The sequence below is a fragment of the Nannospalax galili genome, unplaced genomic scaffold (genome assembly GCF_000622305.1).
Source record: "Nannospalax galili isolate Female #2095 unplaced genomic scaffold, S.galili_v1.0 scaffold231, whole genome shotgun sequence".
Lineage (NCBI taxonomy): Eukaryota > Metazoa > Chordata > Mammalia > Rodentia > Spalacidae > Nannospalax > Nannospalax galili.
In genome coordinates, this window is record NW_008330120.1 from 2,660,190 (window position 1) to 2,683,346 (window position 23,157).

General features: G+C 49.1%; 1 protein-coding gene and 1 long non-coding RNA gene across 2 annotated transcripts in view; one reads left to right on the forward strand and one right to left on the reverse strand.

Annotated features, from left to right (window-relative positions):
* CUNH20orf85 (chromosome unknown C20orf85 homolog) overlaps nt 1–8,339 on the reverse strand; it is a 15,218-nt gene extending 6,879 nt beyond the window's left edge. Inside the window, exons 1-3 of the mRNA XM_008842481.1 lie at nt 8,272–8,339; nt 6,193–6,274; nt 4,410–4,508 (exon numbers count right to left, since the gene is read on the reverse strand). Of these exons, the coding sequence (XP_008840703.1) occupies nt 4,410–4,508; nt 6,193–6,274; nt 8,272–8,339 (249 nt within the window). The remainder of the gene's footprint in view (nt 1–4,409; nt 4,509–6,192; nt 6,275–8,271) is intronic.
* Nucleotides 8,082–15,754, forward strand: LOC115071923. Its single transcript, XR_003850980.1, has 3 exons — nt 8,082–8,241; nt 8,960–9,065; nt 14,949–15,754. It is a non-coding gene; the product is annotated as an uncharacterized LOC115071923 (long non-coding RNA).
* The last annotated feature ends 7,403 nt before the right edge of the window (nt 15,755–23,157 follow it).

A 23,157-nucleotide genomic window follows, 5' to 3' on the forward strand; every position in this document is an offset into this window, starting at 1 on the left:
GTGTGTGTGTGTTCTCAGGTCTGCAAGGTTCCAATAAGGGTAACATTTGTGAGCACAGCTTTGACATCACACACAGTTGCTGTATGACTGGAGAAGGGGGGTTTACTCTCTGCTGGTCACAGTCTCCCCACCTGCAAATTAGGTCTGATGATGAGTCTCCATCTCCCAAGCTGAAGATGGAGGGAGAGCGCTAACCTATGCCAGGTGCTTAGAGTGATGACTCTCAGAGGCACCAGTAGGCGGTTGCCTCGTTTGACCACGTGACTCGGTTACTCATAGGTGTGTGAGTGCCTGGGAGTGAATGAAGGAGCACCTCGAATGTTAAGCATGCCAAGCATGTGATGATTAGTGTCAACTTGACCCAATCTAGAATGCCCTGAGAGGGCCTTTCAGAATGTCCATGGAGGAATGTGGTGGTTTGAATGAAAATGTCCCACATAGGCTCCAAGTATTTGGACATTTTGTCCCCAGATGGTGGCGCTGTTTTGGGACGTCTTAGAAGCTGTGGCTATCCTGGAGGAAGCACATCACTTGGGGTGGACTTAGAGAGTTCTTAAGTCTTGCTGGATCTCCAGTTGCTCTCTTGCTTCCTGTGCCTGCGTGATGGTGTGAGAGCTCAGCTTCTGCTGCTCCTGGTCCAGCCACCTCCAGCCACCATGCCTCCCCGCCATGACAGACTGAAATTCCCCTGGAACCGTAAGCTCAAACTCTTCCTTCTATAAATTGCGTTGGTCAGTATTTCTGTCACAGCAATAGAAAAGTGACTAATACAGGGATTGTCCTGATTCTGGTGACTGAGATGGGAAAACACCTGCTGTGCGTGGCACCACTCCTTAGGCAGGGAATCTTGAACTGTGTAAGAGCAGAGAAAACTTAATCCTAGCACTCAGGAGGCAGAGGCAGGTGGACCTCTGAACTGGAGGTCAGCCTGGTCTACATATTGAGTTCCAGGTCAGCCAGATATACATGGTGAAACCTGGTCTCAAAAAAAGGGAGGGGGGCTGGAGAGAAGGGTCAGCAGCTAAGAGCGCTGGCTGCTCTTTCAGAGGACCCAGGTTCAAGTCCCGGCACCCACATGGTAGCTAACAACTGTCCTTAACTCCAGTTCCAGGGGAATCTGACATACTCTTCTGATCTCTGCAGGCATTGCATGACATGGGTGCACTTACATACATGCAGGCAATACACTCATACACATAGAATAAAAGCAGTAAAATACTAAAAAAGGAAAAAAAGTGGAGAAATGGAGCTCAGCAACAGCATGCATGCACCAACTGCTCTCTGCTCGTGACTGTGGGTGTGAGGGGACTAACTGCTTCAAGTTCCTTCTTGACGTCCCCACAGGGATGGACTGGAGCTCCGAACCATGAGCCAAAATAAACCCTTTCTCTTTTCAGTTGCTAGAAACGGGCTGTTTTATCACAGCATCAGACAGGATTCTAAGGCAAGGTGTTATCTGGCCTTTTAGTCACCGGAGTGCTAAAAATGTTTTCTACCAGTGACTATATCCCCTTGTAGTTAGAGGGGACCCCTCAGCGTGCCTCAGTGGAGGCCCACCCCTTCTGACCTTCCCATCTCCCTCCCCCACCTCTCCTCCTCTCTCTCTGCCACATTCCCCTGAGGGCTGCAGCTTATGCCAGAGCTAAACCTCCGCCACTGACCCTCCACTTTCAGCTTGTGAATTCTCCATAGTTGACACGGGCCAGAACCCGGGTGTAGAGCCTGGCTCAAGAGGAGAGCCCTGGGACATAGAGCTCCGTGGCTTCCAGCGCACTGGCTCTTGTACACAGCTGGCCACTGGTGCTCTCTCTCCCCGAATGCCTGGTCACTCCTCTCTGCCTATCCCCCTCATCCACACTACCTAAGTGACCATGGTGACCCTCCAACAGGCTCTTATCCCTCCACAGGCCTGTTTACAGCCCAGTGGCCCTTGGTGTAGACGGGAACGGAATCCCCGTGGATTGGCTCTGCCCACTCCACCATGTATGTCCCTTTCTTGCCACCCCACCCTGTGCCCCAGATCACTGAGCTTCACTCATCGTGGTAACTTCTTGTCCACACGTGCCCCTGTAGCACGCCTCCCTCTCTGTGCTCAGGATTCCTATGCAGGGCTCCTTCTCCCTGATGCTTTTCCCTGAGCTGGCCCCTGGTCATCGTCCAGTCACCAGCTGCAGGGCACCTGCGTAGGGAGCAGTGTAGCCATGGAGAGGCCCACCTACTGGCTCCCGTGACCTTCTGGAGCATTGCCTGCCCACTGCAGCTCTGTTTCTTGCACACGCCTCATTGTTCAGCCACTCACCTGGCACCCAACAACAGCCAACTGTCACCACTCTGAAAACACGCAGGTTCCTGCTCTGGGTCCTCCACACATCCCATCCCGCTGAACCCTACTCCCCAAGGCAGATTCCAAGCCACTGACAAGAGGAGACCAGAGCTGAGCAGCAGTGCAGGGTGCAGGCTTGGCTCTCCCTGGGACCTAAGCCTCACCTGCTTTCCTGCTGCCACTGTACGGAGTGTACATGTATGCACTTCACACGTGTACATTCATACATGTATGCACACCTGTGCATTTGTGCACGTGTGGGTATGTGCATGTGTAATCATGTGTGTGAATGTGTGTGTGTGATTATTGTGCATGTGTGTATTTCTGGGAATGTTTTTCAGTGTGCACCATGTGCTTATCTATGCACCTGTGTATGCATGTATGTTGTTATATACCTGTATGCTTGTCTGTGATGTGTACATGTGTTCCATGTGTTTGTCTATGTGTACATGTTTATATGTGAATCTTTGTATTTCTCTTTATATGTGCATATTTTCAAGTACATGTATGTTTGTGTATGTGTTGAGAGATTGTGTCTGTGCATGTGTGTATGTTTGTATATACGTTGTGTGTCATGTGTGTTTGACTGTGCATATTTGTACATGTGGTTTTTGTCTGTGTATGTTTTTCTGAGTACACATATTTGTGTGTCTGTGAATGTGCATGATTTTATGTGCATGTACCTGTCCCTTTATATGCATGTACATGTTTGCATGTGTATACATGTCAGTGCATGCATATGTATGAATGATTGTGTATTGCATGCTCATCTTTGTACACACATGTGCATTTGTGTTTGTGTGTGCATGTTTGTATGATCATGTGTGTTTGCCTATGTGTGTGCATGTTTGTATGATCATGTGTGTTTGCCTATGTGTGTGCATGTTTGTATGATCATGTGTGTTTGCCTATGTGTGTGCATGTTTGTATGATCATGTGTGTTTGCCTATGTGTGTGCATGTTTGTATGATCATGGTTGTGTGTCATGTGTGTTTGACTGTGCATATTTGTACATGTGGTTTTTGTCTGTGTATGTTTTTCTGATAGACATATTTGTGTGTCTGTGAATGTGCATGATTGTATGTGCATGTACCTGTCCCTTTATATGCGTGTACATGTTTGCATGTGTATACATGTCAGTGCATGCATATGTATGAGTGATTGTGTATTGCATGCTTATCTTTGTACACACATGTGCATTTGTGTTTGGGTGTGCATGTTTGTATGATCATGTGTGTTTGCCTATGTGTGTGCATGTTTGTATGATCATGTGTGTTTGCCTGTGTGTGTGCATGTTTGTATGATCATGTGTGTTTGACTATGTGTGTACATGTTTGTATGTGTAGGTGTATTTTATGTGCACATGTATTTGTTTTTATGAATGTGCATGTTTGTGTGCACACACGTGTCCCTGTATGCACGATTGTACATGTATCTTCACATGCATGTGTGTAATGTTTGTATGTACATGTTTTATGCATTTTTGTATCTGCATGCATGTGTTTATATGTGCATTTGTATGCTCATGTGTTTTTGTCTCTATGTGCATATGTGTACATATTTGTACATATGTGTGTATGTGTGCACATGCATGTGCATTTTTGTACGTGCACACATTTGTCTCTGTGTGTGCATATGTGTGAATGTGTGTGTGTGCATGTGTCTGTGTGTGCATTTGTGCGTGCATGTTTGTATGTGTATGTATGTTTTTTGGTGTGTGCATTTTGTATGTGTATGTGTGGGTTTTGGTGTGTGCATTTTGTATGTGCACATGTATTTTTGTCCCTGCATGTTTGCATGTACACATGTGTGAATGTATATGCATGTATGTTTGTCTCTGTATGTTTGTCTGCTACGTGTGTATTGCCTGTGTATATAAATGTGTGCGTGTCTCTGTGTGTGTCTATGCATGTTTGTGTGTGTGTGTGTGTCTGTGTGGTGTCTCACCAGGGAGCTCCTGGCCTGGTCACGGGGCTCCATGCCTGCCCAGCATGGCCAGGCTTTCGTCTTGGCAGCCAGGAGGATCACAGTGCACAGTGGGGTCTGTTTCCCTACTGGGAAATGGTTTAAGAGCAGCTTGGCAAACCTTGATGTACTTGTCCATGGGGCTCACTGGCCGGATGCCGAAGTGGCTGGGCAGCTCAATCTTAGGCTTTGGGGTGTGCACTGCTTCACTCTTGAGCAACTGAAACAGAACCCAGAGATGAGACCTTCAGGCGAGGCCCGAGGACATGGTTCCTTCATTCTCTCCAGAAGGCCACACGTGACAGATGGCACTAGTGGGGTCCGAGAACAAGAGGTGAGCAGCAGACCCAGGACCTGGGCTGCCGACCATCCCAAGTTCTTACTGACACCCTCCTATGGCCTTTGCAGCCCAGTAGTTATCCCGCCCCCCAGCAGGATTGCCCCAGTCATGGACTCAAATTAAAAGAGGTCCCAGTGTTCCAATGTTCAAACCATAAAGGAGAGCCCCACACCCCGTGAATTTTAAAGCCATTTTGAACTCTCTGAAAACCCAATTTAATGACATCTACGGAATATTAACACCGACTCATTTATGCACATTATGTTATTAAGGCCTTACTTTATGCATCAAATTGTATAACTCTCTGAGAATTTAAAAACCTCATCACGAATGGCATAATTTCAAAGCTGTGTGGTAGGTGGGTTGGATGGGGCTTCGGCTGCCGAGTTGGAGGGTTCTGAACTGTGAAGCTCTGTGCACCGTGTTCCTCCAGAGGATGGGGCCTGCTCAGGTTTGAGCCAGAGGTAGTTTAGGAGGTCTTGAACATAGGTATTCTGAGTGTCTATGGAGTGTTTTCATGTCAGACCCTGCATTCTAGACACCCTCCCTGGGAACACTGGGACTCCTGGACTGTCAGGACACAGCCTGCTGTGCTGACAGTGGCTGTCTCTGTGGTCGGGGTCTGCCCCATTCCCCAAAAGTGACATTTAGCCGAACATTGAGGAGAGGGGACATTATCCTAGTCATCTCTCACAGGTCGCTTGGCCTCTAGGCCAGAGGAGGGGTCCAGACACCTTCATTCGACCCACAGTCAGAGTCACAGACAGGACGTGTGACAGGTGGCTGTGGAGTGAGACTAGCTGGCTTCTCACCTCCTTGCCAGCCCTGTGGCTGCCCTCCTTTGAACTCAGTGGTCTTTTTATTCATATGGGTGCACCCAGCTGCTGTATAGACCACGGAACATCTTTTGGGGGGGGTGCCTGGCACCTCAAGAGCTAGGGCCAGTCATGGTGGCACACGCCTTTAATCCCAGCACTCAGGAGGCAGAGGCAGGAGGATCTCTGTGAGTTCAAGGCCAGCCTGGTCTACACAGTGAGTTCCAGGACAGCTGGGGCTATAGGGAGACCCTGTCTCAAAAAGACCAAAAAGAAAAAAAAAAATAATTAAGGGGGCTGGAGAGATGGGTCAGTGGTTAAGAACACTCACTGTTCTTGCAGAGGACCCAGGTTCTATTCCCAGCACCCACATGGTGGCTAACAACCACCTGTAACGACAGTTCCAGGAGATCCGATGCCCTCTCTGACTGCCACGGGCATTGCATGACAGGGGTACACCTACATACATGCAGACAATACACTCATGCACATACAGTTAAAATATAAAAATTAGTTAATTAGTTGATGTGTGTGTGGTGTATGTATGCACGTGTGTACGCCTGTGCCCACACATACAGAGGCCAGAGGAGAGTCAGGCACCCTGCTCTGCTGTGTGGACCTGTGAGGCATCTCCTCAGTCCCTCTCTTTCAATGCCTTTTTCCTGATTATCAATCCCAGCCATTTAATTCCCGAAATGGTTGGTTCAACCTGGGAGGGAGCGGGGACTCCTGACGAAGTCTCCAGTTACCTCTTGGAGGGAAGTTGTTAAAAATCCCCATTTCTTGGGCCAGTTTTGCTGGGCTTCAGATTCGGCCTTCAGACGGTATCTCCTGAAAAAGAGAAATCTCAAGTGTGAGGGGTGTTCAAAGAAAGTCTCCCACCACATGGGGAAGACCCTGGTCGAAGCAGGAGGAAAATGGTGGAGAGAGATGGTGGAGGAGGGGTGATGATGTAGGGATGAGGGAGGACTGCAACTGGCTGCCAGAGGGGTGTCCGAGTACTAGACCCCTTATTCCTGAGGCCCCTGTTTATTCTCAAAGACTAGCACAAGACTGAGAGACACTTGGGTGTGACACTTAAGGAGGCTGGGTTCCTGCAAGTGTAGACCCAACACTTGCACAAGCTTGACATCTAGAGCCTCCTTAAATGTCACATCCAGGTTCCCCACCCACCCCAATCTGGCTGTGCTTTTATACCATGTTAAACATAATCTCTAGACAGCGACCTATGAGCTGAGCTGAGTGAGGTGATGTGCTAAGTTCTGTAAACATGGAATTAAATACATGGCCACCTTCCATTTCGAAATCAGGACCCCTCCCTCATCCCTGCTGGTTTGGAGGTCCAGGCCAAGCTCTTTTCCCTGGGTCCTGAGCTTAAAAGGTGGAGTCTGTTTCTCTTCTCATGTGTGTTTGTGTGTGCAGGTTCACATGTGGAGGCCAGAGGTCAGCCTTGGGTGTCGTTCCTCAGGAGCTGTCTACCTCCACCTTGTTTTCTGAGACAGGGTCTCTCAGTGGGACCTGGGGCTCACTGATTAGGTTACCTTGGCTGGCTAGAAAGTTTCAAAGACCTACCAAACTTACCCTTTCCAACACTGAGATTATAAGTGTGTACCAACATGCCCAACTTAAATTTTTCTTTTTTAATTTTATGTGATTGCCTGCATGTATGTAAATGCTCCCATGTTGTGCAAAGGGTGTCAGATCCCCTGGAACTGGAGCTATGGACAGTTGTTAGCTGCCATGTGATGCTGGGAATAGAACCCGGGTCCTCTGCAGGAGCAGCCAGTGCTCTTACCTGCTGAGCTACTTCTCCAGCCTCTAGCCATATAGTGCTTCAATAAGCCCTGGGTCTTCTTTTTATAAAACAGCATTAGAAACTGACATCTGAGCCAGGCCTGGTGATATAGGTCTGTTCTAACAAGTTACTCGAGGTTGAGGCAGGGGAATTGTGAGTTCAAGGTCTGTGTGGGCTATATGGGGAGTTCAAGGCCAGACTGGACAACTTAGTGAGACCTTGTCACAAATTAAACTTAAAAAGTGTTGCATGACATTATTCCTGGGGAGACTGAAACAAATGTCTGTGCTGTCCAATTAAAAGTATCCATTACCAACGCCTCCTGGACAGAGGTATTTTTTAAATGGGTTTAAAAATATTTATTATTTTGAAATTTTTATGTGTATGAATGTTATGCCTGAATATATGTCAGTGCACCCATGTCATACAGTGCCTGCAGAGGCCAGAAGAGAGTGTCAGATCCACTGGAAGTAGAGCTACATACAGTTAGCTGACATGTGGCTGCTGGGATTTGAACCTGGGTCTTTTGCAAGAGCAGCCAGTACTCCTAACCACTGAGCCATTTCTCCAGCCCTGGACTTTTTTTTTTTTTTTTTTTTTTTTTTTTTTTTTTTTAAAAAACTCACTATGTAGACCAGTCTGGAGCTCACAGAGATCCACCTGCCTCTGCCTCCCCATTAAAGTTATGAGCCACTACACCTGACCCTTGACCTAACTTTGAAAATTAAAATTTCTTCTTGCTTAAAAATCAAGGGAAAACAAAAAAGGACTATGAGTCTCTCCCTCAAGGTGGACAAATAGTAACATTGTTTTCTTTCTTCTTTTTAAGTTCCCTAACTCTGAGGTCTGTGGGTTGTTGGATGTCCCAGCCTCCCGGATGGGCAGGAGAAAAGGCACAGAAAGCCTGTGAGGACCATCCTCAGAGCCCTCCCTTCCCGCCTGGAGGTAGACCATCTTCTGGACTCGGTGGGGAAGCGGCGGCTTCCAGGTGTGCACGTGGCAGGTGAGAAGGGCCCAGCCCACTGGGCATTACCAGATCTCGTCCTGGGCCACAAGGTTCATGCGTTCTGCCGCCATAGTGCTGAGCGGTTTCTGCGCCATGGTCTCGGGTAGGTCTTGGTAGACCAGCGCACATCAGTCCTGGGCTCCGCGTCTGGGTAGCCTGGAGACCAGTTGCCAGGTAACGCAGGACGCAGAGGGGAGGTGGAGGCTGGGGAATGGCCCTGCAGCCAGCCTCTGCTCCATCTGAGCTCCTGATGGCGACCCTGTGCACCTCCCAGAGGCCTCTAGATCTGACACTGATGGCCCCGCCTTTTTTTGGGGGGGGTCTTTTTTGGTACTGGGGATTGAACCCAGGGCTTGGCCCGTGGTAGGCAAGCATTCCATCATTGACCTACACTCCCAGGTTTCTGGTTTTACTTTTTATTTTGAGACAGATTCTCCCTAAGTTGTCTGGGCAGGCCTTGGACTTGGGATCCTCCTGTTCAGCTTCCTGAGCAGTCTAGATAACCTGACTTGCACCAGGAGGCAGGGTCTCCAACCCTTTGTAATCTTAAACCTGCGATGGAGGTGAACATATCTACCTGGCTGCAGAATCCCCAGGGCACTGAGCTTGGTGAAGTCTGTTAGAGCAAGCACCCTCCTGCCCAGTCCCTGGGTATCCCCAAAATGGCCTTTCCAGTCACCTTCAATGCCTCTGCCCTTGCCTTCTCTCTCTGCAGATCTTGACTTGGCTGTCACTGTGCCTTGCAGGTCCATCACTGTCTCCCTGTGAGGAACAGGTGAAAAGGGTTCTGTCCTGGGTGCCCTGACACTGCCATGGTGCAGGTAGGATCCTGAACTCCAGGTACAAAGGTTTAAGGTCATTGTGGGGAGCCTCGGATGCGGCTTGGGGCAACACTGGGGCTTGCCTTGTGCTAATGTTACTGTTGAGACACTGTGTCAGGGTGGGCTGTGGCAGTCCACGTGGACAGCTTCCTTCTCTCCTGAGGAGCCTGAGTGACATGTGCCTGGAGCTGCTTCTCTGGGCCCTGCTCTGGGAGCCACCGTGGCACCACATTCCCTGGGCCCTGGCCAGGCCTCCCTCCATTCTCCAATGTGGTCACATCAGTCCTACAAAGGACTCACTCCAGACACTTGGCTGAAGAAAAACCTGGGTTTCTATGCAGAACCCTGGCCCTGTGGGCCTCTACCTTCTCTGGGTTAAAGGTCTGAAGGAGGAGGGGCTCAGTATTCCTGGGTCTTCTTGCCTTTACATTAGCTTTTCACCACTGAAACCAAAATGCCCGGTCTAAACAACTTAGAGGAGGAAAGTGGTTAGCTACTCTTCTCATTACTGTGACAAATGTCTGGCAAAAGTGTAGTATGGAAGGTTTTATTTGGGGACATTTCAGAGTCAAACCATGAAGGGATTTATTTTGGCTCATGGTTCAGAGGATTCAATTCATGGTTGTTTCCTGTGTCTTTCTGTGCCTGTGGTAAGACTGAACATCATGACAGTGGGTCTGTGGCAGAAGCTGTTCACATCATGGCTGACAGGAAGCAGAGAGGCAGGGATCCAGGAAAGGGCTAGAGCAAAATATAGCTTCCAGTTATGCCCCCTGCCCCCAGTGATCTTCCTCCAGCTATAATGTAGTCATATTGGGAATGCATCCTCATGTGCTGATTGGGATCTTGTAGCTTCTGGAAATGCCCCCACAGACACCCCCAGAGACACACCACCTCACTGCTCCCCTGGGTGGTTCTCGGTCCAGTCAACTTGACAATTCAAATTGACTGTTGGCCAGTGTGGTCAGGAATCTGTGAAGGCACAGAATTGAGGAGGAGGCTCAGCTCAGCTTCTCCCAGGGGGCAACTATAAAAGGCAGAGTGTCTCTCAAAGAGACTTTAGGACATGCTATGTGTCATGTTGCTGCCCCAGGCAGCCAAAGCTCACAGCATCATGGGAGACCCTGTGATGCTGACTTCCCACAACCATCTAGGGACTTGTTTGGTGGATAGAACTCCCTGTGGGGTGGGGGTGCCTCTTATCAACCCTTCCTCAGGAGCCACAGGAAGCCCCTCTTCCTAGAACTTCAGTCTCTCTGTGTCCAGGTTAGCTTTAACGGTCACCTCTATGCAACCTAAGAGTCATCAGAGAGGAGACCCTCACCTAAGGAATTTCCCAGGTCAGACTGGCTGTGGGCATGTCTGTGGGGATTGTCTTGACTGCTGATTGATGTAGGAGGGCCCAGCCTATTGTGGGTGGTACCATCCCCAGGCAGGTGGGCCTGGGCTGTATCAGAAAGCAGGCTGAGCACACACCTCAGCGCCAGCTAGCAGGAGGTGTCCTCCGAGGTTCCTGCTGTGCTGCTTCTGCTGGGAAGTGAATTTCTTGGTTGGACGCAGTACTGCTTGGAATAGTAAGCAAGGCTCGCCTTCAGGCTCCTGCCATCCCAGGGTCTCCGTGATGCTGTGAGTTCCTACCTTGACTCCCCTCAATGACAGACCATGGCTTAGACTTGTAGGTGGAAACAAACCCTTTCCTCTCATGCTGCTTCCTTTTAAAATATGTATTTTACTTATGATTTTTATTTTACGTGTCTGAGTGTATTGCTTGCATGTGTGGAAGTGCACCCGTGCTGTGCAATGCCTGCAGAGGACAGAAGAGTGTGTCGGATTCCCCTGGAACTGGAGTTATGGATGGTTGTTAGCCTCCGTGTGTGTGGGACTCGAATGTGGGTCCTCTGCAAGAGCAGCCAGTGCTCTTAACTACTGAGACATCTGTCCAGCCCTCTTATGCAGCTTTCTGTCAGAGCATTCATCACAGCAGCAGAAATGAAACTAGAACCTGGTCCCAGCCAGCAGGGAGGCCAGACCGAGCCAGCCAAAACGCAGGATGCCCAGTGCACTTGCTGTTCTGGGCACACATCTCCTGTGCTTATTTCCCCTAAGAAATCACTTGTTTCCTGTAGATCGGGTTTCACCGGGTACCTTGTGTCTTACCTGCCCAAGCGATGTCTCTGGAACGCCCCTTTCCTAGGCGTGCCTGGCGCGGTCCCCGTGTTACCGTTTTGGGTTGTGCTTGTAGCTGATGTCTGTTATTTCTGTTTTGTTGTTGCAATTAGTTCCTCCTTTTTCCTGGTTCTAAGCACTGAAGTCTGTTCCTTCTGATATTTGAAATAAGAAATTTCTGAGCCTCTGGCAGACTGTTTCTTTACCTAATACTTCTTTTTCTTGGCAAAATTGTTCTGCATAGATTTCAAACGGGGAGAGAGGAGACGCCACCACCCTTGCAGGAGGCTCGCCATGTTCCTGTGTATTAGTAATTTTGGCTTCTATCAGTTCTCTGGGACAGTTTTTTATTTTTATTACTTTTTCATTTTGCTGTTGCTTTATAAAACATTCTGACAGTTGGAGTCAGCTGCTTCTTTTTTAGTTTTTAAACTTAAACAGTTTTCTTTTTATTGGACTGTTATTTTTTTCTTTCTTTAACCAAGGAGCGCTTTGTGTGGGGAGCGGGCTCTGTCTGCCAGCATGCCTTTTATCACAACATGGGTGATTATTACCTCTCCTGCACAACAAAGACATGCGGGGCTTGTGTTGAAAGTGACAATATGCAGTGTGCATGTGATGGCTTCAGCCAGGGGCTGTGGCTGGAGGAGGGGGGAACTTGTCTCCCCCACATCCTGTGCTCCTCTTCCACTGCAGAAGGGCTGCTGACTGGATTCAGACCATCCCTCCCCTGACCTGCAGTGACAGTTGGACGGGTTCTGGGGCCTTACAGCGGAAGGAAAGGGTCACATCCCTATGGAAGCCCCCTCATAGCTCCTACCCCAGTTGGCATATTACCCACCACTATGTCCATTAGCCCCCCGCCCCCCAGCAGGCTGAGGGCACCTAGCCACTCCTTCCCTCTCAGCCTCCTTTGTTCAGCTCCCCAGATGTGAGGACAGACACCTGGAGGAGGAAAGTGAATTGAGTGCCAGGGAAGGGCTGGGCTCGGACTCCAAAGTGTTAGCACACCATTGTGGCCATCTAGTGTACTAAGTACCCAAAGAAAGTTCGGGGAAAGGCCAGCTGCCCAGGCTTCCTGATGCACAGCCAGTCCACCTTCCAGGATGCCCGCCCCCCACCGCCCCGCCGGAGTTTCGGATAAGAAATGCATGTGCTCTGCAGGGCTCAGTCCCCAGTACTGGGCAGTTAGTTACACGTCTCGTTGCTACAATGAATCGATGGACAAAAGCAACTTTAGGAAGGGTTTATTTTGGGTATGAGGGTGCAGTTCTTCACGGTGGGGGACGTTGTGGCAACAGGAGTGTGAGGCAGCTGATGGTGCTGTGTCCACACCAGGGAGAGGTGAGAGCCAACACGCCACTCACTTCCTCCTTTTTCTTCTTTTTATATATTTATCTGTGTGGTGTGTGTGTAGGGGGGATCAGAGGACAACCTGCAGGAGTTGGTCTCTCCTTCCACCATGTGGGTCCAGGGGATCGAACTTGGGCTGTCAGGCTTGGCAGCAAGTGCCTTTACCTGCTGAGTCATCTGGCTGACCATTCTTTCATTCATTCTGGAACTTCAGCCCAAGGAATGATGCTGCCCATATTTAGGGTGGATCTCGCCATCTCAATCAACCCAATCTAGAAACTTCCTCACAGACCTGCCCAGAGGTTTGTCTCCTAGGTGGCTCTGGAACCTGTCACAGTGACAATCAATGACCATTGCAGAAGGGCGAGGAAGGATGGGGGGTCTTCACTGCAAAGCTAGTCTCTCCACAGGGCTGGTAGTAGGGACACTGGCAGTCCAGGGAGGGGATGCCCACAGGGGTCAGGCAGAAGGTTTGAAGGGAAATGGGATCTTTGGGTGGCAGGGGAGGAGGAGATGGCATCTCTATTCTACCCCACAAAATGACGTTCTCTGTCATGTATTGAGTGACGCCTGGCCAATCACCTCTCCCCTCAGTCAGAGGCTTCAAGCAGAGGCTCCAACACGGCCATTCTCCATCCTTTTCTCAACAAATGTTACTAAGTCCCTTACATGTGCCAGGCTCCTGGCTCCTCATAGTGCCCAGAAAGACCTCTAATCTTCTAGAAACTTCCAGTCCGGTAAATAAGCACATCAGAAGAGTTTTATACAGACCATTGTTTCAAAAATAAGAATGGTGATGTGGGGTCCAGAAGTTCCCTTAACGGTTGGTCAGAGAGGCTAGTCCCAGAAATAGCAAAGGGGAACATCCCTGGGGCTGGGCTTGGTGGGTATGTTAGTTCATTTCCATTGCTATAACAAAATGCCTGAGGCTGGTCAGTTAAAAAGTTCCTTTGACTCATGGCTGTGGAAGTTCAAGAGCATAATGCTGGCTTCTGCTCAGCTTTCATGAGGTCATCAAGGAGGATGACCTCTCAATGGCAAGATACAGAAGAGGTCACGTGATGAGCCTGGAAGCCAGGGAGGGAAAGGGCCAGTCTTTTTTTATAACCACTGTCTCCAGAGAGGAGACAGGCTTGTTCTACAAGTACTACATTAATCCCTTCCAAGGGGGATACCCACTGATGGCCCAGCCAACTTCTGTTAGACCCTGCGTGAGTTATTTTTCCTGTCACTGTGATAAAATACCTTGACAAAAGCAACTTAAGGAGGGGAAGGATTTATCCTGGCTCACAGTTCGAGGGATTGTTCCATCACGGTAGGAAAGAATGGTAGCAGGCGGGGACAAGTAGGAGCAGGAAGATGGCTGGTCACGTTGTATCTTTAGGAAGCAGAAAAAGAGCAGGACATGGGACTGGGCTTTAAACGTCAAGGTCTCACCACGACCCACTTCCTCCAGTGATGCTCCACTTCCTAAGCGTTCTGCAACCTTCCCAAACAGCACCTCCAGCTGGGGACCTCACGGTCAAACATGAGCCTGTGGCCCCTTTCACATCAAACCACGGCACCCACACTGTGAGGAAGAAACCGCTGTGTGGCCATAAACTCGGGATGGAAAGGGAGGCTCCTTAAGGCCGGAAGGAGACAGCTCACAAGTCTCAGGAGTCCTGGAACTAAGGAGATTGTCAAGGTTATACAGGCAGTAAGGAATGCTGGGCAGGAGGAGGCTTTCCACCTGCCCAGCTGCCTACAAGTCTGAGAGAGGCTCCAGGACTGCAGGTTTTTGAGATGTTGCTCTTGGGGGGTTTTCTGGAGACACAGCTGCCTTGCAGTTATTTATGATCTTGGAGTTAGTCTATGGTTCATACCACTGTGAATGCGCACAGCCTTGCCATGATCCTGTAGCTAGTCTCTCAACCACACTCCTATAAATAATGCCCACCGTGCTCCTGAGTGACTCTCCACCATGCCTCTGTGAGTGACCCTCCACCATGCCCCTGTGAGTGACCATCACTATACTTCTGTGAGTGATGACCCCTCACCATGCTCCGTGAACGACCCCTCACCATGCTCCTTGAATGACCCCTCACCATGCCCCTGAGAGTAGTCCTGACAAACTCGTTGGTTTGTCAAGCTGGAGTTTGGTAGACTCGCTCTGTAGCCTGCTGCCGGCGTCCTGTCTGGAGTGAGTAGTCGTCCCAGGAAAACTTACACAACACAAGCTTAAACACTTAGGGAAAGCTGAAGCTATGTGTGAAGAATGGAGAGGGGGCGGGAGAGCAGGGGGCAGGGAGGAGGCGAGGAATGACCTGAGGAGTGTTTGGTGTCTGCAGCCTCCTGAGCCTGGCTCTTCCCCTTAATTTCCAGGAACGTGACCTGGTCAGTGCACTTGGGTTTTGACCACCAGCGCCTCAATTTCTGACTGCAACCTCACCTCATTCCCTCCCTTGGGAAGGCCCTGCCGATAACTGAGCATCTTAAGATCATCCTGCCCACTGTCAACTGCCTCCTTTCACCTGGTTCTGAACCCATGGTCCCAGCTGCGTATCCCCAGCCCATCCCACCTGCAGACTTTACGTATTCCTGCTTTATGTCAGGCTTGGTTAGATCCTGAGGGTGCCTCATGGTGAGGCACCTTCCTCAGATCACTGTGACCTGGCTGGGAGAAATGGCAGCTGCTGGAGCGACAAGAAAGCTGGCCGGCAGCGTCATAGACACCGTGATCAGACTTTGAGGACATCCTCATGGCCACCTCTCTCCAGCGAGCATCTGGTACCAGCTGGTGGATCTTTTAGCAGCTTTGATTCCCACACTGTGGTGGGAGTAGGGCTTCCTACTCCCGTGCCCCTTTCCCACAATGCTCTTCACTAGGGAGTTTGAAGAGTCAAGTGTACTCAAAATGGAAGCCGTAGAGTCCTGGACAGGATGGCTCTTGGTTAGCCTTCAGTCAGTCCTTGACAGACAGATTAAGTTGGCAGTAATGGAGAACAGGGGGCGCTGGTGTTAGGCTGCTGCTCTTGCAGTATGATCAGCTCATGCTGGGTGTCCTGAGTGTGCTGAAAGTGACGACTGAGGGCTGAGGCTGTAGCTCGGTTGGTAGAGCGCTTGCCCAGCCCTCAAAAAACCCCGGTCTCATCCCCAGCACTGTGTAAACTGGGGTGTGGTACTGCAGGCCTGTAATCCCAGCACTCTGGAGATGGGCAGGAGGATCAGAAGTTGAAGGTCATTTTGGGCTATCTAGCGAGTTTAAGACCAGCCTGAGCTACATGAGACCCTGTCTCAACAACAAAACCAAAAACAGAAATAAAAGCAAAAGCCCAGAAATCTGGCCAAGTTGGGTACAAAGCAAGGGTCGGTCGACTGTGTGCCTCTGTCCTCTGCCTCCTTTAGAGGATCCTGCTCCCAGGTGTGAGCGACTCAGACCAAGGAAGACCTGGAAGGGTCCCCACAGATCCCTACCCCTGTCACTCTCCAGCACATCAGGAGTACCAACGCCCAACTCTGAATTCCTGGGCTCCTGTGGGCTCAAGTCAAACTCTTAGTGTTATTTCAAAGTCATTTTCTTCAGGGGTGGGTGTGTTTTATACAGAGAATGTTTCAAATAAAAAGAGAGAGCATTTCCCCTTCTTTTTCTTGTGAAAGGCAGGGGGTCTTAAGACATTTTAATGGCTTTCATAGACCTTGCTCCAAATATATTATTTCAGCACAATAGTCTCTTTGCGGGAGAATTGCTTAAATGATTCAAAATGGATTTAAAAATATATTTCAAGTTTTAATTTTATGCACAGAACATTAATGAGAAGAGTCCCTTAGAGACTCCCTGCCAGGTTAACGTGTTTGCAGTGTTCTCGGCACAGATGTTATTCCATCTCAATCCTTTCAGAGGGAAGAAACCTGTCCGTTTTTTTTTTTTCCCTTGGGGGATGCCATAAAATATATTATTTTGAAATTGTATTTTGATCCCTATGCTGTCCGTTTTTTTTTTTCCCTTGGGGGATGCCATAAAATATATTATTTTGAAATTGTATTTTGATCCCTATGCAGAGTATCATTGTTGAGGGCCTGGACGTGTCAAGTCACTCAAATGCTAAACTTTCAAAAAGTCACAAGAGGAAAAAGTAACCCCAGTCCTTTGTTGGTTCTGTGCCTCTGCGTTGTGCCCCTGCCCCACCTTGAGCTGAAGCCAACAGGACACAAAACTGAAAACTTACTTCAGCTCAAGCAGTGACAGAGGGCTGGACACAAACTCCAACGTCGGTGCAAAGACATTTGGAAAGGATGACTCTTCTGTTCACTTTTCATCTGCTGGGGATGCTGCTTCCCCTGTCAGTGCTCTAGAGACCTCTTTGCTTTTCCAGGGGTGCTTAGACTCAGTCCCTCTGGTGTATGGATTCCCACTAGCACTGGGTTCATTGGTTCATCCATATCTGATTCCACGGATGCATACGGTAGCAGCTGGTGGTCTGACCCCTGTTCTAGCAGCAATCTTGGTTTGGGTGGGCAATGAGCTCCAGGTGCCCCAGGTACGTAAACAGTGGTTCACTGTCTGGGTTTTCAAGTCTGTCTGTAAAGATGAGGGGCGTGAGGCAGGGCCAGAGTTGTACTTTCAGGCACAGCAGAATGTCTGGCAAACCGCAGCAAACCCACTGACCTTGACCTCCTCTTAGGTGTTCTGGGCATCTTCTCTCTGCCCTTCCCAGTGGCTGTTTCCATCCATGAGCCACAGTTGGTTTCTCTGCAAACCGGAACCGGGTTCTTGCTTACTTGGTGTTATGCCCTTAATGGCCTAGCAAGGGCTGCTGGGCTCCCAGCCAGGAAAATGGTGGAGACCTGCTCACTGCACAATGCCCTTACCTCTCTCCCATCCTCTGTGCAGACCTCCAAGGCACCTTGGTGGGAGGGGCTGGGCGCAGGGAAGGAGGGCTTGGGTCTTTCTCCCTCCTGCCTCCAGGTTCAGCAAGAAACCAAGAGGTCCAGCTTTTCAGATGTCCCCTCAGCTACTTCCTGTTTAGGTCAGCGCACCTCAGCTCCAAATGTGCCAAAAGGAAACACCAAAGGACTTTCTCCTCACTTCTAAAAAGTCTTTTAAGAGAAGTTTTAGGCTCACAGCAAAATGGAGCAGAAGACAGAATTCCTATAACCCCCTGCTGCTCTGCACATAGCTCTCCATCACCAGCGTCTTCCACGTGTTACTTTGATGTACTTACATCAGTAGACACCATCACTGGTATCCCAAGGTCTGTGGTGGGACCCAGTCTTTGTATCATGCTTCCTGTGGATTTGACAAATGTAGACTGTCATGTAACCACCATTACGATGTTCTATAAAGGGAATGACTAGAAACTCCCAGCATAGATGGGAAATGGAGGTGAACAGAGCTTTGCCAACTGTAGATGAGATGACCATGAAGATTTCACTTGGACACATGAGCGTTAAATTGCAAAAATAAGAACCAGATGGGCATGGTGCATGCCCACAATCCCAGAACTTGGGAGGCTAAGGCAGGAAGACTGTGAGTGTGAAGCTAGCTTGAGCTCCATAGCCAAACCTTGTCTGAAAAAAGCAAAACAACAACAACAATAGTAAGTTTAAAAAATTTAAAACATAAAGGGCTGGAAAGCAGCCAGAAAAAGCCCCACCTACTTGGTGTATGAAAAATAAGGATAAGAATGTTGCCTGGCCCCACTCTTGGAAACAAGGCAGGCTAACACGTAACGAAGGACATCTTGATAATATGGACAGCACCTCTGAGATCCATGGACCCAAGGACTGACCCAGATAATTATTTCTGCATCCATCCTTACTGCTCCAGGCTTTGCCCTGGATGCAAACTCCTGCACTCATGATACATGTGTATGCTAGACCAGCAGGCTCCCCCCAGGGTCTGCAACATCAGAACTTCTCAGGACGGGCAATAATGGCTTTGTAACAGACCTTGGGTCTAGATGCTAACCTGTGGGGCATCAGTGCTTATATGTAACCCACAGCAAAAATGGCTGAAGCAAGAGACTAGAAGTTGGGGAACAAGGACATGGACATCAGCCATCACGTGCCAGGCTCCAAACAAGGCACTTGACGGATTGTTTTATTCCATCCCAAAGGTGACCCTTGAGGTCAGCAGTACTGCCCCCCGACTTACTGAGGTGGAAGCTGTGTTGAAGAGCATGTGAGTTATAGGCCAGGATCCAGATCTGGTAAGGGTCGAAGCTGGTTTGAACCCAGTGTGTGTGGCACTCAGCTTGAGGCCATAGCCCCACAGTGCCCTGGAGATGTTGTGTATAAAGTCATCGTCACACTGGTGGCACACTCAGACTTCACACATACATGGTTAACTGTTGTGTTGAGCCTGTATACATGCATATGTGCTCACATACACACAGTTGAGGACATGTGCATGCAGACCACACAGGAACTTGTTCCCCAGGAAAATGATCCAGCTTTGCTTCTGGTCCTGTAGACAGGAAGACTGGTCACTCCTACCGGAAACAGGAAACGGTGCTCCGCCCACAGGCTCCTCCCTCTTCCTCCCTGCATGTTGTGGTTAGTTCATTGCTGCCAAGGACTTTCTTTGCTCATTTCCCTCAGTGCCACCCCCTTGTATGGACCTCGCCCACCCCTGATGGCCTGCCCACCTCTGCTCTCAGTCCACGTGCTTTCCTGGTCTTCTCCTCTGTCGCCAGCAGAGGAGTGGAATTTATTATCTCAAACCTGGAGCCAGCCACACTGGAGGCTGGCCTAGTGTTTCACAGAGCCTGGTCTGAGGTGTGGCCCCCTTTCCTTTTTACTATGTACCCCCAAGGGTGGAGCCTTCACAGCATTCTTGTGAACAGGACAAATGCTCACCCTCAAACTCCAAGACCTCCTTTTTCCTAATCTCTGTTAGCCAGAGTGAGAAGATGTGGAGTTACATGCTAAGCCCTGTGTTGTTGGCTTCATCTTACGTTCATTCAAAAACAGTACTGTGGGGGACCCGGGTTCAATTCCCAGCACCCACATGGCAGATAACAACCGTCCATAATTACAGTTCCAGGGGATCTGACACTCTCTTCTGTCATTCTGTGGGCACTGCACAACACGGGTGCACCTACATACATGCAAGCAGTACACTCATACACATAAAATAAATCAGAAAATTAAAAAGAATACTGAGGTCTGCTCTACACTGGGTCCTGTTTGGTAGGAACCCCTTTTGTTGCTTGATTCTCAGTGCTTGGCATGTTCTAGGTGCTCAATTTGTGTTGGGTGGATAGGTGGGTGCATGTGTGGGCTAGTTAATGGGTGGCTACATGTCTAGATCCATGGTTGAGTGGGTGGGTGGATAGACAGATAGACAGATAATAGATATTTGGATGAATAGAGGCACACATGGATGGATGGACTGATGGGTGCCTGAATGTTTGGGTGGGATGGATGCGTGGGTGGATGGATGGTGGATGGGTAAATGATGGATGGATGGATACACTGATTAATGGATGCATGGATGGATGGATACATGGATGCACTGATGAATGAATATATGAATGGATAACTGGATGAATGAATGGATGGACTGATGGGTGGCTGTATTTTGGATGCATGCATGCAGTGCTGTGGGGAAAAACAGAAGGATCGCTGGGGCTTGATGGCTGTCATTCTACCTCCAGGTTTAGTGAGAGACCCTGTCTCAAGGGAATAAGGTGGTGCGTGACCAGAGCAGGACACTGACGTGCTCCTCTGGCCTGCACACTCACACATACACTATGCACACGGAGTGGGAGGTACACGAATTTCACACACACACACCACACACACTTTAAATAAAAATTAATAAATAAAAAGAACCAGGACTTTGGAACATTATCATCGCCCTCTGCAGTTCTCGGGAGACTGAGTTCTAGAGCACACCATTAAGGCAAGAGATGCTTCTCAAAACCTGTTTGAAATCCAGCCCCTTCTCCATCCCAGTCAACTGAGAGTTCCAAAATTCCTTTCATTCACAGCCCAAGTCCAGCCTCACCCCATACTGAACTTAAATGTTTCCTGGTGGGCATCACTGAGTGGTCCCAAGATTGTTCAGAAGAGGCACATTCCATTAGGTCCCTGCTGGACCACACTAAGCCGCACCTCCTATGCTGTGGTTATGTGGACTGTCTGGTCTGTCTGTGGGTCACTGGTATGCTGCCTTCTGCAATGACTCACCAACAAGGTAAAAGTTCCAGTGTCTGGAAGAAAAGTGCCAAGATGTGAATGGAGAAGCGATTACTGATCACCAGGTCCCAGGTCTTCCCTTCTGGATCAGAACTTGCAAGAAAGGAACGCTGGCTGTCTCTCTTGACAGTGTCTGGACTTTACCACGTTGTTGCTCCTTCCTTTATTAAAAAAGAAAGGAGGGCTGGGTGTGGTGGTGCACACCTTTAATCCCAGCAAAGTCGGGAGGCAGAGGCAGGCAGATCTCTGTGAGTTCCAGGGCAGCTGGGCCTACAGAGAGCCCCTGTCTCAAAAAACAACAACAACAACAAAAACAAACAAAAAGGGAATAAGAAAAAACAAAGGAGAAAGGGAGGAAAAAGGAGACAGGAGCAAGAAGGGGAGGGAAGGAAGGAGGGAGGAAGGAAGGAGGGAGGAGGGAAGGAAGGAGGGAGGGAGGAAGGAAGGAGGAAGGAAGGAAGGAGGGAGGGAGGAGGGAAGGAAGGAAGGAGGAAGGAAGGAAGGGACAAGAAGAAATAGTCAGAGGCCCTAGGGGAACCAGTTCTCTCCTGTGCACTCCAGATTCTGTAGATCCCATTAAGACAGAGTCAGTACTGGTTCTGGCTGTAGTACCCAGAGGAGGGAAGGAGGGAGGGAGGAAGGAAGGAAAGAGGGAGGAAGGAAGGAGGGAGGAAGGAAGAAAGGAGGGAGGGAGGGAGGAAGGAGGAAGGAAGGAAGGAAGGAGGAAGGAAGGAAGGGTTCTTAGCTGTCATTGGCCACAACCAAATGTCTCTACTTCAGACCATCTCTAAACACTGCACAGACAAGTCCATGTGGTTAAAGGACCATGCTGGGAGCCTGCGGACACCAGGCAGGAGGAGTAAGCACACTGGCTGGCATTTGAGTTCTCCTCTGCAGGCATGGTCATTGGATAAAGGAAACCATGGTGTCTACAAGACTGAAGACTGACTTCTCCAACCCAGATGTTCTGGAGGGGAGGACAGATGGGGGTGGCCATAAGATGATTTGGGAGGCACAAGTGGCATCAAGAATCACAGAAGCAGCCGAATGTAACACACACGCCTATAATCCTGGTATTTGGGATGCCACCCTGGGTCACATATCCAGACGGGCTAGGGATGTGGTTCAGTGGTAGAGGGCTTGTCTAGTATGCACAAAGCTTACCACAAAAAGAAAGAAAACCACACATGAACAAAGGTTCTCAGTCTTCTGATTGCTCAGGCGTTAGCCCATCAAAAGCCCTCACCCAAGAGTTGGGGATGCAGCTCAGTGTACATCTTTTGCCTGGCATCCACGAGACCCTACATTTGAACAAAACATGACTTCTCTGCTTTTTGGCTAAGGTCAAGTGTAAAAGCCCCTAACCTGACACTGCCCTTTCAGTACAAGAGGAAGTGGTTACATGGAACTGGAATCTAATCACACCAGGCTCACAGTCTCTGTGGCTTCAGCCTCTGCACACATCAGAGAGCATGGTTCTGTTGATGACAATGATTTATGTCTCCGTATGAAGTAAGTGTATTTTAAAAGGTATAAATTTAAAAGAAAATATGAAGTTAATAATGACCCAATGGGGTGATAGGGTATAAATGGTAAATGACAGATTTGAGAAAGAATGTATAAAATAAAAGTCAGAGATGGTTTTTTTCCTAGGACCTATGACCTCTTTAGCCACGTGTATTTGGCTATGTTTATAGTACCACACGAGTTCCCTCCCACTGAGCGGGCTTTAAGTCCAATTAGATAGCTGTTGGTTACCCCCAAGATAAAAGTGCCACTACTTACCAATGTAGGCTGCTGTGCTGGTCATTGTGGTTATTAGGCTTTAAAGATGAGGTTGGATCATTGATTGATTTTCTCCCTTACCAGCTTGCATAGTGTCCCCAAAACTGTGAGAGCTGCCTTCAGGGAGGAGGCTTCCAGGTCAGTTCCAGCTCCACTGCTGCAAGTCCTGTGTCCGAAGTATGTCCTGTCTTCAGCAAAGGCTCTTACCTTCAAGTTCTGGGAGGCAATCAAGGACTGCAGCAATAGCCTGTGTTATTTTGAGAGCCTCTTTGACTACCCTGACCAACGACTTGAAGGGAGGTTTCTCCTGCCTGGCACTGCGTTCCCTGTTAACTCAGCCTTCAGAGACACACATGCACTCATGTTCAGCTATTGTATGCATATTTTTGAGTAGCTTTTTGAGCTGATACATTTCCCTCTGGTTTTCCATACCCCTAAGCTGTCATAGCTCTAGACAAATGAAATTGCTACTGTATGCTAAATATGGATCCTTATATTTACAGACAAGCTTACCATTCACCACTTATCAAAGAAGCTTCTTTCTGAAGTAGATGAAGGCTACACAGAGTTCTACAGCTGGTGGAACACAGAGAAAATGGGTCTG